The sequence below is a fragment of the Danio rerio genome, chromosome 10 (assembly GCF_049306965.1).
Source record: "Danio rerio strain Tuebingen ecotype United States chromosome 10, GRCz12tu, whole genome shotgun sequence".
NCBI lineage: Eukaryota > Metazoa > Chordata > Actinopteri > Cypriniformes > Danionidae > Danio > Danio rerio.
This window is the reverse complement of record NC_133185.1, coordinates 46367501-46385718: the sequence shown is the minus strand read 5'-3', so window position 1 is coordinate 46385718 and position 18218 is coordinate 46367501. Positions and strand designations below refer to the sequence as shown.

At 38.3% G+C, this 18218-nt stretch overlaps 1 protein-coding gene across 24 annotated transcripts in view; it reads left to right on the top strand.

Moving 5' to 3' along the window:
- The window catches only part of aak1b (AP2 associated kinase 1b), a 97369-nt gene that overhangs the window by 18332 nt on the left and 60819 nt on the right, over window positions 1–18218 (top strand). For all 24 annotated transcript variants that reach the window (XR_012386538.1, XR_012386537.1, XR_012386536.1 and 21 more), the window contains exons 4-9: window positions 2306–2448; window positions 8138–8259; window positions 8578–8659; window positions 11529–11661; window positions 16845–16948; window positions 17102–17187. Coding sequence is in view for 19 of the 24 variants with exons in the window: in XM_073915143.1 (XP_073771244.1) it covers window positions 2306–2448; window positions 8138–8259; window positions 8578–8659; window positions 11529–11661; window positions 16845–16948; window positions 17102–17187 (670 nt within the window). In the remaining 5 variants the exon portion in view is untranslated. The remainder of the gene's footprint in view (window positions 1–2305; window positions 2449–8137; window positions 8260–8577; window positions 8660–11528; window positions 11662–16844; window positions 16949–17101; window positions 17188–18218) is intronic.

Sequence of the window (18218 nt, the reverse complement as noted above, 5' to 3'; positions counted from 1 at the left end):
ATTCTTTCCAAATGTAAAGTGGAGGTGAGTCCAAGTAGCCAATCAGAAAAAAGAGGCCTAACATTTTTTTTTTTTCCAAAAACAAAGAATAACTTTTTTAGCTATGATCATGCCATACTGATCAGGTAACCCTACATTTCGGTTGATAGTCTCAAGAAAATCTGACCAGCCAAAAAATGCTATCATTGGGTCAGGGAGTAAAACACAATCATAAACCTTAGCATGGAACTGAAACATTTTTAACCAAAAATTCAGAATTTGAACACAAGGCAAAAAAAGATGTGCTAAGGTACCCTCAGCAGGTTTACACTTGTCACATGTGGGGGAAACCAAGGGATAGAATTTATTAAGCTTTGTTTTAGAATAGGTAAGTCTGTGTAATACTTTGTGTAGATTTTGAAATCCCTAAGTCTTCTTCCCAAGCGACTTTCAAATGAAGAGAAGAAAAATCTGTTTTGTTTTTAAAAGCATTAACAAATAAAGAGGTTAGGTCCCTAGCGTTTAAAGAGTTTAAAAAATAAATCAAATAACTCGCCTTTTAAAGATAAAACTTCAAAATCTGTAATATTTAGACGGACATAGTTTCTGACCTGAAGATACCTAAAAAAATTAGAAGGGGGAGGTTGAATTTCTTAGAGAGATGTGAAAAGGTGGCAAAAATATTATTAAAAGTGGACTTTTTAAAGGAAAAAGACTTTTATATAATTTTCTGCTGGACACCTGGTCATATGGGATTTATTGTAAACGAATGTGCAGATAAAGTAGCTAAGGAAGCCCTACAGTTGGAGATAACAGAATGTAAAATTCCTGTGTCTGATGTTAAACCTGTAGATTAATGAGAAATGGCAAATGAAACTAGATGAATGTAGAAATAACATTGTATGAAGGTAATTCATCTGTAATTGAAAGGATTAATTACCATTTTGAAAATAGACATGACCAGGTTGTACATACGAGATGTAGAATCGGCCACTCAAGACTTACACGTGCACATTTATTGAATTTGAATTGGCTGCATAAATGTGCAACACACATTTGTTAACTCACATTTGTTAAAAAATGTTTACATGACTATACAGACCATGTAGAACAGGGGTGTCAAACTCAATTCCTGGAGGGCCGAAGCCCTGCACAGTTTAGTTCCAACCCTGCTCCAACACACTTACCTGTAGGTTTCAAACAAGCCTGAAGGACTCAATTAGTTTGATCAGGTGTGTTTAATTTGGGTTGGAACTAAACTGTGCAGAGCTGCGGCCCTTTTGGAACTGAGATTGACATCTGTGAAGTAGAATAATATAATAAGAAAATATCAGTTTGCAACATCAAACAGCAAAACAAGCAGTTTTTGATGTCTAAAAATGAATGGAAGTGAATAAGAGCGGAAGTCTCAAGCCAAAAAGATTCAAATGGCTGCGCCCACTCGTCGGCGAAGAATAAGGTGAATACTTTACAAAAGTCAACATAGTAGCTGTGTCATTGTCTTTCATCACACACAGCGCACACATGATCTGCAAGTGAGGAAATAAAAGCACACAAACTCTAAGGTAAAATCAGACGCTCAAGACTTAATCTTTAAAATAATGATTTTTTTTTCTTAGAAAATGTTGACAGAGGTTTGTGATATAAGAATAACAACAGAGCATTAATTAAATGCATATTTTCTGTGGGGCGATCGATTTGACGTAGCCTGCTATTTTTATGTAACAGAAGAAAAAAAGCATTTATGATGGGGGGGAAAACAGCCTATGCTGGTTCTTCAATAGGATTCAGTCTGTGTTTTCGTTTCATAATCTAAATTTGTCATTCAAGTGAAATATCTAGAGCAGGACTATTTATTTTATTTAGTTTTCTATGCTGCTGGAAACGCTACAGGTGCGTGAAGGTGTTCTGTTGTTAATATGTTCGCATCTTAAAATAAATCAGTAATTAAAAATGCAATATTTACTGTGTCACACAAAATATGCATGTCAAATTTTTTAAAAATAAATAATAATTTTATATTAATCTGACCAGTTAATATTCGGTTAATGAGTTACGGTTTTCGGTTGGCAAAATTAACTGAAATGAGCATCCCTATTTTAAATAAATAGTTTGAACAAGTGTAGTTCACTACTCATTTAAAGCTAATTAGGCTTTAAGCTAATTTAAATTATGCATACATTTAGAAAAATGGATGACGTTTCTTGGAATATCCGTATCTTGGAATAACATGCCGTGGCATGTTGCAACTGACCAATCAGAAGCGAGTAATCCAGACAGCCGTGTGATTAAAAGGAATTAACATCCCTCTGTTGTTTGTGTGCAGGAGGTCAGGTGGTGAACCTGATGAACCAGCGTCTGCAGACAGGCTTCAGCGAACAGGAGGCTCTCCAGATCTTCTGTGATACATGTGAAGCTGTAGCACGTCTGCACCAGTACAAAACTCCCATAATCCACCGAGACCTCAAGGTTCCTTTATTTTTCCTTTTTCTATTTTCTCTTACACTTCTCCTCTGAGCAATGCCTTTTCCACAAGGACAGCCTTGTGTGTGAGAATCTTCAGTCACAGTTCGAGTATCTCTTTTAACCCTTGTGTGCTATTGGGGATGTATTCATCCACTCTGAGGTGATTTTGAGTATTAATTTTGGCCTCAAACTTCTCTGTTTCAGCAAATGGAATGATTTTTGGTGACTTATTATTTTGATACATATTTTGGGAAACTGCTTTGAACTCAACAATACACTGGACAAATTGACTACCCTTTCGGGATGTTGGTGGCTGTTTCTGCCCCATTGACTTCCATTATAATTAGGGATGTAACGATTCACCTGATTCATGATCCTAATCTCACAATATAATTTAGTCATGATTTTTTTTTAACAAAATTATTTGAAATAAATTTAAGATGAAGAGCCCTTTAATTTTGTTCTTAAATGCTGCACATTTTTTGCAAAATAATGTGTTTTATACCAAAACTAAATTGCTATTTGAAAAAGAATAATCCAACCTAAGAAGACTCGGTAATATAAACAAACGAAAACTGACTGTACTGGTATTTTACATTTTAAAAAAGAAATATAAGAATATCTCTGTTTTTACACACAGCCATATCACCCTGCAGCCCAAGATCGGTTACTCACTGAAGCTAAGCAGGGCTGAGCCTGGTTAGTACCTGGATGGGAGACCACTAGGGAACACTAGGTTGCTGTTGGAAGTGGTGTTAGTGAGGCCAGCAGGGGGCGCTCAACCTGAGGTCTAAGTGAGTCCTAATGCCCCAGTAAAAAGTGAAGGGGACACTACACTGTCAGTGGGCGCCGTCTTTCGGATGAGACGTTAAACCGAGGTCCTGACTCTCTGTGGTCATTAAAAATCCCATGGCACTTCTCGTGAAAGAGCAGGGGTGTAACCCCGGTGTCCTGGCCAAAGTCCCTCTATCGGCCCTTACGATCATGGCCTCCCAATCATCCCCGTCCACTGAATTGGCTCTATCACTGTCTCTCCACTCTACCAATAGCTGGTGTGTGGTGAGCGCACTGGCGCCGTTGTCCTGTGGCAGCCGTCGCATCATCCAAGTGGATGCTGCATACTGGTGGTGGTGTGGAGAGACCCCCCTCATGATTGTGAAGCGCTTTGGGTGTATGGCCATACACAATAAATGCGCTATATAAATACACATTACATTATATTACATTACATTCTGGTATAAGCTGAGGTCTTTGCACATTTTCTATGTCTCCTGCTGATGATAGACACTTTTACTGAGGACTGAGATGGCTGGTGTGGAGAGGTAACGCCCCATTCACACGGGGTGTCAGCATCAACGCTTCCCATTCACTTTGAATGGGTGACGTCAGGCGTTGCCGAACTGCATTGTGGATTCGTCAGCGCCGCTTCAGAGGCGTTGCTCGCTGCAGAAGTTGGGACTAGCTCAACTTTTCAAGCGCCGATGGAAGCGTCAGGCAATCAGATCGCTGTATGCAAATACACCAGCTAGACAGTGGCCTATTGCTGACTGAATTTCATTGGCTGACGCTTCTATGACGATCGTTTTAGCCCCAACTTCAGACACGCCTTCAGTCAAGCGTTGACGCTGAAGCCCCGCGTGAATGGGGCGCAAGTCTTTCCTAAACCAGAGAGCAGCGTGTACAGAGGTGGTCAATAGGAACTTTGTTCCAGGGCACTGGCCACTGGCATAAAAGACTGATTATAAAATGACTAATTATATAGTAGGATAGAGAGAGGAGATGAACATGACTATGAAGGTCAGTAATTAATTTTGCTTGTATATTTAGTTAGTATTAGTATGATGTGATATACTTAAGAAGAGATGATCTTGAAATGTTTTAAATATTCAATAATAAGCAAATTATTAAAATACGCATAAACTAATTTAAAAAGGATAAAAATAATCTAAAACCTGCTTCTGTAACAGAGCAGCTTTCTTATTCAGTCTGAAAAACATCTTCACATTTTCGCCATGAAAACACTGATGTACCTGTGATCTCCTTAACTGTTCAAAACATGTATCGTGATTCTTTCAACATTTTCTACCAGTTTGAATCGTCATATATTTGACCAGTTAAACTCTGCGGACCAGGTACCTAGTATTTTGTATACCCGAGCTAGGTATTTTTCATTGGTTCATTTTCATATTTGTCTATGACACATGTACAAGTTATAGCTCAAATAAAAGCTCTTGTCGGTGCTCATACAGTTCTAGCATTCTTTTTACTGAATTATATTGACATGTCAAACAGTTGCCGGATGAATCGCGGCGTTTCCATGGCGCAGAAGTGAAAACAATACATTTATGATCACTAAGCAGCCTCAGATAGCACAGACAGCTGTCATCACTTACCTTATGCTGTGCGCTTCAGGGCCATTCTCCTCTGTTTTTGAGGTGATGTGCATAAGTAATCCTTTTATATGTGTGATGTGGTCCAAACACAGTGAATTATGTTTGATCAAACAAAATAATAGTGAAATATGGAAACAATGATTGGTCATGTGGCTTGTGCAGCACCTCTCATCAGTTGGAATTCAATAGCGTTTGCATAGATTATGGTGGAGACATTTTTCTATTTGCCTATGATTACAGACATGTGCAGGAACCACCAGAATTAATTACAGCACGCTAGACCACACACAACCTAAAACTTTCAAATTTGAGTTTATAAAAAAAAATTACAAAATGCGCCTTTTTAGGTGTTTATTATAACACAGACGACATATACAGATATTTTAAACTCTATCAATAGTGTTTTATAAAAATTCAAAGGGTTTTCTTTAAAATGATACCAAATATTTGCATTTACACCTCTGCATGTGGATTTGGGAAGCTTTTAAATTTGGGTAGGCAAAATCCAGGTGGAAATCCCAAAATAACCGCAGAGTTTAACTGGTTAAATCGATTTTTAAACTGGCTCACTGTGAATCGATACATCCCTTTATTATAGTGATCAATTATTTTTGGATTGCAAAACCATGATACAAATAATCATGCATTTTTATTTGTTGGTGGTTTTCCCAGATCTTAAATGCTGTGATTTTATAATGGCATGACAGTTCACTGGAATCTTTTGATCTGGCTTATACAAAATTAAAAGTCCTTGTGCATATAGCCTATTATCTGAAGATGTAGCGTTCTGTGTGTCATTGTGCCTGTAATTGACCCTTCGCTAAGCCACACCTAAAAACCGCCACCCACCAAACGTGGCTTAGCAACTGTAGCTACGCGCAAGGGCTCTGTCAAGCTTTCGAGCGAGTGCGTATGGATTGTGCAAATCTGATACCTGGTATCTTTAAAGTTTGGACGGGATGGTGGAATTTTTTCCCTTTTCAAAACCAAAAACCCAAGAGGAGAAATGCCAGCTTGGATCAAGCTCAGTGAGGGGTGCTAAAGGAGCGGAGTTAAGTTGGTTGTGTTTCGATATTCCTGACACAGTCATAGACGGCAACAACTCGCACACCTCTTACCCTAAACACATCTAGACTGTGTTTCCTACAAAAATACAAAGCAGGTTCTGTTTCACAACTGTCTTTTTTTTTCCGGTCTGTATTATGAGCACTGCTCCGTTTAACCCCTCGCCAAAGTAACTTAGTCATACTAATAGCGAATAGGTCATGAGTTATTGATCTGGAAAATAAGAATCTGCGAATCTGTTGCTAACTTGACTGAACTTCACATTTCCATTTATTTCAAGCTGTGAATATTTGACATTACAAATCAACAGAACAATACAGAGATATGATCACAAACTAAGCACTTGCGATCAACATACTTTTATAGCTTTTATAGCTGTCTTCATTAATTTATAAAGAGCACACAAACATACTGACAGTTATAGGTAACTTACTGTACATTGTTATGGGCAGGGCCAGACGGAATCTGCAGACGTTTTTTGCTATTTCTGCGGATTTCTGCAGAATTATTTTGGGAGTATCATAACTAAAATCTTAATTAGTGAAGTAAAAAGTAATACCTTTTTAACTTTTATTTAATGTTTAAATTGCAAATCTAATTAGATCCCCCTTATTTGGTAAATAAAGCAAGTTTCTCATATAATATTTATACTAAAAGACTGAAAATATTACTGTACAAACTGCATTGTACATAAATCAGATGAAAATTTTCATATTAGTCAATAATATTACTGTAATTAAAAAATAAATAAATTTAGATTTACACACATTTACTCAAGTAAATAAACAGAATTAATGATGGGCTAAAAATCTGCAGAAATCTGCGGAAAACATGCGGAATTCTTCGCGCGCAGATTACGTGTGGACCTAGTTATGGGTTAATGATGCTAATATTCGGCACAAATCCATCTGTTTCCCCTTTCTGGCTGCTCTTTCTGTGAATGAACCATGTAAAAGCACTGTCATGCGTGTTTCCTCATTGGTTAGTAACACTATATTTCATTGCACAACAATTAATCTATCAGGCTTTTTGGCTAAAAATAGACAAATCACCGTTTAATAAGTTATTATTAGATTATTTTTAGATTTCACCTCTCCTGCTGAGCATGAGCTAAGCTGTTGAATGGTTAGCATATGAGGCGGCTAGGCTAAGCTTGTCAGGGTTGGTGAGGGGAAATGGGGAAAAAGGATGAGGGAGCGAGGACTCAAGTGCAAACAGGATGATTTATTGATAATAAAAATAAAACAAAATTAGAACAAAAACCACCCCGAGGGGGAAAAACATAACTATAAAACAAACACTCAAACAAACTTGGATGGGCTGGCAGGACAAACAAGACTGGATAGCACACGACATGGAAATAACGACGACGAACAGGCAAATGACTGAAAACATAAGGGGGATTATAAAGCAAAAAGTAAATTGACACACAGGTGAACATGACAAACTAATAATGAGTAAACAAGGAGGGTGGGACTAGACAATAGACATGAGAGCGCATGACACAGAGAGACAATACAAGCCATGCGCTCGCATAACGCAACACTGAAGCACACGACAAAAGCACGTGACCACAATGTAAACACCAAGCCACGTGCTTTGACAAGAGACGCAAGACACGAGCACACGATAGATAAACACCTTACCGTGCGCTCACACATAAGCAACGCGCATGCTTCATCTCAGCGCCAACCAAAACTGAAACCAACTAGACGGAGGCGCCGAGAATAAAGCAGCGCGCTGCTGACAGAACAAACACAAACACTAGTACAAGAGCGCGCGCGTCTGAGGGACGCAGAGCGTGCGCGGCCACATCAAGTGGCAGCGCGCACACTCCGCGTACACCCACGACGGCGCGCGCGCGCGCACAGAGACAGAAACAGGACCAGACATGGAGTAGTGTCAGAGCTCTGCCACCAAAACAAGAATTTACAAGACCAAAGTGGCAGAACCCTGACAAAGCTAGCTTCAATTTTGATTGAATTATTCTGTAATCGGTTGCCAATTATGTCATGAATATGCCCCTGTAATGTATACTGCAGTTCTTTTTTTTTGTCTGGCTTTCTCGGATATCTCGCCAAAAATGACATTATATCCCTGTAAATGTCTGACACCGGCGCATACACATTGATAAAGCCGTGCCAGGCATGAAAGCTTGACAGGCGTAGCAACAGTAACTGAGGAGGGCGGGGCTTAGCGAAGGGTCAATTACATCTGTTTGTTGTTTTTTGCAGGTGGAGAACATCCTCCTCCATGACAGAGGACACTATGTTCTGTGTGATTTTGGCAGCGCCACTATGAAGTTTCAAAACCCCCAAAGTGAAGGAGTGACTGCGGTCGAGGACGAAATTAAAAAGTAATTCTCTCTAATCAGCTGGTTCTGTGAGATTTAATTGGCTTTGAAGCATGTGGCAACCCGTAGAAGTGGCTGAGTCATGCAATCAACTCTTTTAATTGATTTCTTAATAGTGTGGATCACCCGTAATGGGTTTGAATTCTTTATTTATTTAGTCTCCTCTTAATATAACATACAGTATCATACAAAAATACATACAAATTCCTCAAAGTTTAGAAAAATATACTGTTAAGAGGATTAGAAAAAAATTATTAGGAAAACAGTGATTTGTTTTAATTACTCACTATTTTTTTTTCTTAAATGTCTGTTTTCGTGCAGGTACACAACACTATCCTATCGTGCTCCTGAAATGGTGAACCTGTACAACGGCAAAATCATCACTACTAAAGCGGATATCTGGGTAAGTAAAGATGCAGGAGGTTTCACAGCCAATCAGAAAATGCATCATGAACAGCAATGCAGTAATTGGCAGACAGCACAGCGGATAGAAAAAAATAAATAAATAGATTTAAAGCACATTTAAAAAACACTTTTTTTAATTCTTTTTTTTTTTATTGAACATTTTTATTTTGCACAAAGCCCGAGATCCACCCAACAAAAAGTATAAAATAAAATAACAGTAATATTCTAATCATAAGTACAAAATCAGAATTGAAACATATCTGATACTGTCTCTTATATTTAACCAAAATGTTTTCACTGGCACCATTTATTTAGGGTGCTTTCACACCTACACTTTTGTTTCGGAACGTGTCTCGTTTGCACAGTTAGCGCGGTTCGATTGGCATATGTGAACAGGGCAATCGCGCTCTGTTCCGCGCCAAAGTAATCGCTCCGAGATCGCTTGAATGAGGTGGTCTCGGCTCGATTGAAACGAACCCTGGAGCGGTTCGATTGCAGTGAGAAAGCGATCCGATCCGAGCGCGGTTATATCACAGTGTTTTATGGACATGTAATAGGCTTACGGCTATATGAAGAGAGAATTATGAGTAGGGCGGGAAGTTTCACGAGTCTCCGGATGCCCGCAAACGAGTGATGATCTCCCGGTAATCTTGCGTCTCCCTCCCAGTCTTCAAATAGGCATCGTCGCGCACCCTTCTCACCCCTCCCCACCGTGTCTCTCCTCAGACACGTCACGCGCGCGCACCCTGTCAATCACCACCAAACCACCACCTCTCCTGACAGCTGAGCGGGACGCTGCAAAATAAACTCTGACCAATGTGAGGAGAGTTTACTCACACGTGACTTGTTTTAGCTCTTTTGGTCCGATTAGAAACTTTGCAGTGTGAAAGCGAACCGCTCCAAGAGCAAAAAGCAACAATGTAACAATTTTAATCTCTGTTTCGGAACAACTGAATCGATTCACAGGTGTGAAAGCACCCTTAGTCTCTGGTGTATTCCACACTAATAATGTCCAGTAGACAGAGCCTTCAGGACAGATAAACACATTTCTTCAAAACGCTTTGAGTCTTTTTTTATGTAGTAAGTTTATAATTGTCAGAACACATTTACAATTTTACTTTTTTTTGTTGTTGATTTATTATTGTAATATATTAAAGCAGTGTTTCTCAACCATGTTCCTGGAGAACCACCATCTCTGCACAGTTTCTATGTCTCCTTAACCAAACACACCTGATTCATCAGCTCATTAGCAGAGAATGTAGGACCTGTGGCTCAGTGGTTAGCATTATCGCCTCACAGCAAGAAGGTCACTGGTTTGACTCCCAGCTGGGTCGGTGGGCATTTCTGTGTGGAGTTTGCATGTTCTCTCCATGTTGGTGTGGGTTTCCGCCACAGTCCAAACACATGCGCTATAAGTGAATTGATGAACTAAACGTTAACGTTGTGTAGGTGTAAGAATAAGTATGTATGGATGTTTCCCAGTACTGGGCTGCTGCTGGAAGGGCATCAGCTGTGTAAAATATATGCTAAATAAGTTAGCGGTTCATTCCGCTGTGGCGACCCCTGATGAATAAAGGGACTAAGCCGAAGGAAAATAAAAGAATGAAAGACCTGTAATAATATGACAGACAAAAGAGACATCTAAAACATGCAGTGTTGGTGGTCCTCCAGGAACGTGGTTAAGAAACACTGCGTTAAGGTATGTAATATGGTGTTTTTGGTTTGCAGTCTTAAACTATCCCAAATTATGACAACTTTTGGCAATACGGTTTTATTTTAAATCAAACATTTATCTGTAAGTGCTTTTAATTTGTAAGTACAATACAAATCAAGTACTTTTGTACTTTGAGACAAAATCAAAAAAGCAGTATTAGTTTAGGCGAGGCAGTGGCGCAGTAGGTAGTGCTGTCACCTCACAGCAAGAAGGTCGCTGGGTCGAACCTCGGCTCAGTTGGCGTTTCTGTGTGGAGTTTGCATGTTCTCCTTGCCTTCGCGTGGGTTTCCTCCGGGTGCTCCGGTTTCCCCCACAGTCCAAAGACATGCGGTACAGGTGAATTGGGTAGGCTAAATTGTTATAGTGTATGAGTGTGTGTGTGTGTGGATGTTTCCCAGAGATGGGTTGCGGCTGGAAGGACATCCGCTGCGTAAAAACTTGCTGGATAAGTTGGCGGTTCATTCCGCTGTGGTGACCCCAGATTAATAAAGGGACTAAACCGACAAGAAAATGAATGAGTATTAGTTTATTAGAGAATTTATACTTGTTCTCAAGTGCCTGATTTGTGTGCTTCCACCACTCATTGATGTATTAGAAAGCAACTTAAGGGGATAGTTCACCTAAAAACGAACATTTATTCACCCTCAAGTGATTCCGAACCTTTGAGTTTCTTTCATTTATGAGGTATTATAAAAAATATTGCAAACTTGTAACTATTGACTTTCATAGTATTTGTTTCTCTTAGTATGGAAGACAGTGTTTACAGGTTTCCAACATTTTTCAAAAGATCTGCTTTTGTGTTTAAAAGAAGAAACTCTTATAGGTTCAAAACTTGTAAGGGGTGAATAAATGATGGCAGATGTTTCATTTTTGTGTGAACTATCCTTTTAATCAGAATTAAAGTGTGGAAGAAACTTGAGGAAATGCTGCAGAATGCTGATATATGCCTCTTTCTGAAAAGCATTACGTAAAACTATTCAGCTCTTTAGGAATTATTGTGAATAGATATCAAAGCCTGATCTGACATGAAGGTACTGAAGGAAAAGTGAGCTTTAATTAAGCTTCTTCAAGGCTGTTTATTGTGTGTCCTCAGTCTTAACAGATGTGTTTCTCATAGTGTAAAGTGACATTGATTTTTCTGTCTTTCCTGCAGGCGATGGGCTGTCTGCTTTATAAACTCTGTTTCTTCACGTTGCCCTTCGGTGAGAGTCAGGTGGCCATCTGTGACGGTAACTTCACCATTCCGGACAATTCCCGCTACTCGCAGGACATGCACCGCCTCATCCGTGAGTTTCTGTCTTTTATGTGTGTCTCCGGCTCACCACTGGGTCTCGCTTAAAGTGGGTAGTTTGGACAAAAATGGAATTTTTAACGTTTATAAACATAATAGTTGTAATAACTAATTTCTGATAGCTAATGTCTTTTGTCTTTGGCATGATGACAGTACATTTTATTTTGCAAGATAATAGTATTCAGCTTAAAGTACAGTTTAAAAGCTCAATTAGGTCAACTAGTTAGGGTAATTAGGGTAAGTTACGGTAATTAGGCCCAACAATTAAGCTATTGCCCAACAGTAGTTTGTTCTGTAGACAATCAACAAATATTTTTAAGAGAGCTAATTATATTGACTTTTTTTAATCAAACTAAAAGAAAAAATATGTAAAAATGAATTTATTTATAGTCTTATTAATTTAATAGAAAATATATTTCATTAAAAATTAATTTTAAAAACATGTACGCGCGCACATGACAGTGTAAAGTATCACACACCAGACGCGCACATTTGCATGATCTTTAACATGAAACTAATCAGATGGCCCTCTGTGGAAATATGAACTGCGTTCTGAGTCATGGCTGGGCGCCCCCGACAGCCGCCGACTTGCGGCGCCGGTGTGTGTACCCTGACAGAAACTTGTGTTTAGAATTCTAAAATGCGTGGCGTTGCGTGTCGTGTCACCGAGCAGCTCTTCTGGTGTGCGACCTGCTTTACACTATTGCATACAAAAAGAACAAGGACACTTATAAGGCAAAACTAATTCTTAATAAATGTATTGGTCAAATTAAGTTAATTTGATATATTTAATAAACTTTTTTTTATATATATATATATATATATATATATATATATCTCGGCCCTATATTTTATATATATATTTAATATTTGTGTGTGTATGTGTATATATATATATATACACAAATATTAAATATATATATAAAATATAGGGCCAAAATATAAATATATATATATATATATATATATATATATATATATATATATATATATATATATATATATATATATATATATATATATATATATATATATATATATATATAATATTTAGGCCCAATCCCAGTTCTTCCCCTTAGCCCTTCCCCTTATTTTGCGTGTTCACGTCAAAGGGTAGAGCTAACCCAATTCTCTTTCGCTTGAAGGCGTAGGGCTAAGGGGTAGGGGTATAATAGCCCTTCGAACGAAGATTTTTAGGACCACACTCAAAACCAAGGGGTAAGAAAATTTCCCAGAATACACCAGCCACAGCGGCAGTATTGCTGAACCCAGAGGTAAGGAGATCCACAGATTAGTATTTTTTTGTCATTATTACGAATTTTTACAACAAACAAGCACGTTTTAATATATTCATAAATGCGTTCATGTTTTACCGTCATGCTTTAAAATAAAACACGATAAAAAAACGCAAAATTTTGCGATCTATAATCTTCAATCAAAACTCCTGTACAGCAGTCCCACAACATTCTGGCACTCAACTACACTTGAATACCCTGTCAGAAAAGTCTAGTGGCTGAGAATGAGCTTTTTACAATGTCTGCTATAATGTTAATGTTGTTTTTGGTGTGTTTACATAGATGAATATGGCCTCTGTGTAAATATACAATACAGTTACGATCTTATTGCCACATTATATCGTTATGATAACATAATATATGCCTTCAGTGATCTCCTGGAGATAAATACCAAACAATAGCACAACTGGAATCACTCCAGCAGTTGCGATCGTCTGATCTCATATGAAGCAAGAGATCATGATGACATATGATGACGTGTGCTGTAGTGCTGTCTAAATGTTAAAGCCCTTCCCCATCACCCTCAGTTGTTAAGGGCCAAGGGAAAGGGAAAGGGGTACAAAAATAGAATTGGGATTGGGCCTTAGTGACAATTATTTTTAATTTTTTTTTTTTTACTATTATCATCTTTTACACTTTTTGTGTATCTGCCTAATATCCGCTTGTTAAGTGCGACATCACGCTAAGCATATTCCGCGCGCTCTATCAAACTGAATGGGAATACTCCTCAAATGGTAATAATAAACATTTACAAAGCGATGTAATACTTTCCAAAATCACAATCGCAATATATATATGTTCTGTATGCGCAACTGTCAACACTCACTCAGACAGTCACAGGGTGCTTTTACACCTTTGAATCGATTCAGTTGTTCAGAAACGGAGATTACAATTGTTACATTGTTGCTCTTGGTGTGGTTCGCTTTCACACTGCGAAGTTTTATAATCGGAGCAAAAGAGCTAAAACAAGTCACGTGTGAGTAAACTCTCCTCATTGGTCAGAGTGTCAGGGTTTATTTTGCCTAGTCCTGCTCAGCTGTCAGGAGAGGTGGTGGTTTGGTGGTGCGCGCGACGTGTCTGAAGAGTGAGGAGAGATTCGGTGGGGAGGAGTGAGAAGGGTGCGCGACATAGCCTATTTGAGGCCCGGGAGGGAGACGCGAGATTACCGGGAGATCATCACTCGTTTGCGGGCATCCGGGGGACGCGCGAAACTTCCCGCCCTACTCATAATTCTCTTTTTATATTACCGCATGCTTATTACATATCCATAAAACACTGTGATATAACCGCGCTCGGATCGTATCGCTTTCTCACTGCAATCAATCCGCTCCAGAGTTCGTTTCAATCGAGCCGAGACCACCTCATTCAAGCGATCTCGGAGTGATTGATTTGGATTGCTGGTTTCACATATGCCAAACGAACCGTGCTAACTGCACAAACAATTGTTTTTTTTTTGCTTAAAATAAAGATCACGATTTTCTCACGATTCTGTAGATGTAAAATAAAGGTATGGTAAAAACAAACAAATGGCACAACATCGATAATAATATGTGTAGGTCTACTGGTTTCTATAAATAATTCTATTCTACTTATAATAATTCTGATGTTGAATTATTATGTTTGAGATATATGCTTGCAATCTGTCATATTAGACAATTTTATTCACTGGTAAAATCAGACATTTGCCATTATCAGATTATATTCAACATTATATAGGCTAGAGTAGTTATACTGACACTGTAAACATTTATTTTCATGCACAACTGTGGGTTCACTATGAACGAAAAAACATATCAAACGCTTGCCGTAATCATAACTCTAAAATGCGATAGGATCATTTAAATGAGGTGCACACTTTCGGTTTCATTTTCACTGCTATGTGCTTGTTCATACTTCGCGTGCGGCTCCCAAACGATCACTCTGTGCCACAAACTGAATATTATTTACAACTGTATTACCTGTTACTCGCAACATATGCAGGTTCTGTTCACTAAAGTATTCGCACGTGTGTGTATCATTACGTGGAGCGCGCGCGCCCTCTCTGTGATAACAGCTCACGGTCAGCAGCTCACGTCACGTGTGATTTCCCGGCCGCGAAAACTTCTTTATATGAAGACAAAAATGATATTTTTAGGTGAATTATACCTTATGAATACAGTATGTGACTCATTCAACATCATTTGGAGGTGTCTATGTCACTGAGCAACGTGTGTGAAACACTGAAAAGACTCGTGCAGCTGCCATTTCATCTCTCCTGAACTTGAAAATATGATTGGCAGAATCATAGAAATGCTGGATTGATATCATCTAGGGCAGTGGTTCTCAAAGTAGGGGTCGGGGATCGCGGGACAATGAGAGGGGGTCACTTGGTTATTTCCAAAAATCTAATAAATTTGAATAAACGTTTTAAATTACTATTGTTTATCTATAACTTACAGAAGATAAAAACAATTACTTAAAAATGCAACATCCAAACAAAAAGCCATCAACCTTTCATTTTTTCCCCATTGGATTGCAACCCCTGGGATTTTTACATTAGATTAACGAAATAGCGTCACTTGCAGCAGATGGATTTTACGGCACTAGATAAACTTTCTGACACCTTTATGCAACTTATGTACATTTAAAATAAATACAGACACGACTGAATTAGTCTCCAAAATTAAACCAAGAAAAGACTTGTGATGTAACTTAAATATTGTGCCCACCTGTCTCATTAGGTAAGGATAATATTAAATTATAATAAAAAAATATATATATAGTTATTAGACTGTTTAGTTTAGTTTATTTGTTTACAGGGTCAATGCACATTAATAAACATTACTGTAAAATGTGCCAGAATTAGCCAAGAATGGCTATTTTTCATCCGTAGACCCTTTACAGAATGTTAAAAAGTCACACCTAAAATAGAAGCACAACATTAAACATTAAATACCCTTTCATAAGAAATACAGTTAAAAAAGTAAAGAAAAGAAAAAAAAGAAAAGAAAAAAAGAACAGACTGATGGGAGCAGAGGACAAAAAGCCAAAGACAACAGTACAAATGTGTCAAGAATACAGTACTAATGCTGACAATGCTGATTTGTCAATAACCAATTTCTAACGTGAGACTGAAAAGAACGAAAAGTGCATGATCTTCTAATTGTTGGTGGGATGGAGTGGGTTGCACTTTTTGTGTTGTCAATATGCTTGTGTTTATAGGCCTATTTTTTTGTGTGAGCAGTTGCGTACAACATTTGTATGATTATAACCACTCTCGAAAATAGTGGGGGTCGCCAGTCATTGGCATTGTTATTTTGGGGGTCTCGGGTTGAAAAGTTTGAGAACCCCTGGTCTAGGGGGTCGAATCGAGATCGCGATCTTTTAATGATTAATTGTGCAGCTCTACAAGACAGGTTCCGAAACTAAAGTGTCGGTGTGAAAGCACCCTCAAATGCCTTTGTATTAGATCATGGTGTTATTTCAACGATTGTACTGTGCTGCTGTCAAAAACACGAAACAATTCTTAATTTAAAAATCTCACATTTAAATCTTGAATAAGAACTGATAAATAATGCACATTTCATCAATATTTCACAAAGCTCATTTGAAAATCACCAGTGTTGAATTTGAAGATTGTTTTTTTGAAAATGACACATTCAAAACTTCATCTTCTTTCTGACATATTTATGTTAATGTCAAGTGTAAGTGAATTCAGTACAGTAAGGACTTTCATGTCATGAAAAAAAAATCTAATTTTTGTATGAACTACCCTTCAGCTTATCTATCGAATAAACACTCATACGGATCATTGGCTCTCCTCTTTTTCTGTCTGTCACATGTCGGCCCTCTCAATCTCTCCTTCTCCCGCTCTCCTTCTCTCTGCGGTGGTGATTTTTGTCAGGCTACATGCTGGAACCCGACCCTGATAAGAGGCCTGACATTTATCAGGTGTCCTTCTTTGCTTTCAAACTGGCCCGGCGGGACTGCCCTGTCCAAAATGTAAAGGTTAGTCTGTTTCCTTCCTCTCCTTCCGGGGCTGTTGTCAGGTCAGGGCTGTTACCTCTGGGGATGAGGGTGTTGGATTTGGGGCTTGTGCACGTCAGTCTGCAGGAATGCCTGGAATCATAAAAACCAAACTTATCAAACTTGTCCCTCCAGAATTCTCCCATTCCTGCTAAACTCCCAGAGCCGATCCGAGCGAGCGAAGCGGCCGCAAAGAAAAGCCAAACACAGACCAAGGCGAGGTATGTGTGCAGATGCTTCAGATGGGGCTGTGCAATTGACATGGTGAAAGAGAGGAATGTACAAACACATTTAATAAAGCAAATCTATCTATCTATCTATCTATCTATCTATCTATCTATCTATCTATCTATCTATCTATCTATCTATCTATCTATCTATCTATCTATCTATCTATCTATCTATCTGTCTGTCTGTCTGTCTGTCTGTCTGTCTGTCTATCTATTTGTCTACCCTTCTGTCCGTCCGTCTATCTATCTATCTATCTATCTATCTATCTATCTATCTATCTATCTATCTATCTATCTATCTATCTATCTATCTATCTATCTATCTATCTATCTATCTATCTATCTATCTATCTATCTATCTATCTATCTATCTATCTATCTATCTATCTATCTATCTATCTATCTATCTATCTATTTATCTTTCTATCTATCTATTTGTCTACCCTTCTGTCCGTCCTTCTATCTATCTATCTATCTATCTATCTATTTATCTTTCTATCTATCTATTTGTCTACCCTTCTGTCCGTCTGTCCGTTCGTCCGTCTATCTATCTATCTATCTATCTATCTATCTATCTATCTATCTATCTATCTATCTATCTATCTATCTATCTATCTATCTATCTATCTATCTATCTATCTATCTATCTATCTATCTATCTATCTATCTGTCTGTCTATCTGTCTGTCTGTCTGTCTGTCTGTCTTTCTGTCTGTCTGTCTGTCTGTCTATCTATCTATCTATCTATCTATCTATCTATCTATCTATCTATCTATCTATCTATCTATTTGTCTACCCTTCTGTCCGTCTGTCCGTCCGTCCGTCTATCTATCTATCTATCTGTCTGTCTGTCTGTCTGTCTGTCTGTCTGTCTGTCTGTCTGTCTGTCTGTCTGTCTGTCTATCTATCTATTTGTCTACCCTTCTGTCCGTCCGTCCGTCTATCTATCTATCTATCTATCTATCTATCTATCTATCTATCTATCTATCTATCTATCTATCTATCTATCTGTCTGTCTGTCTG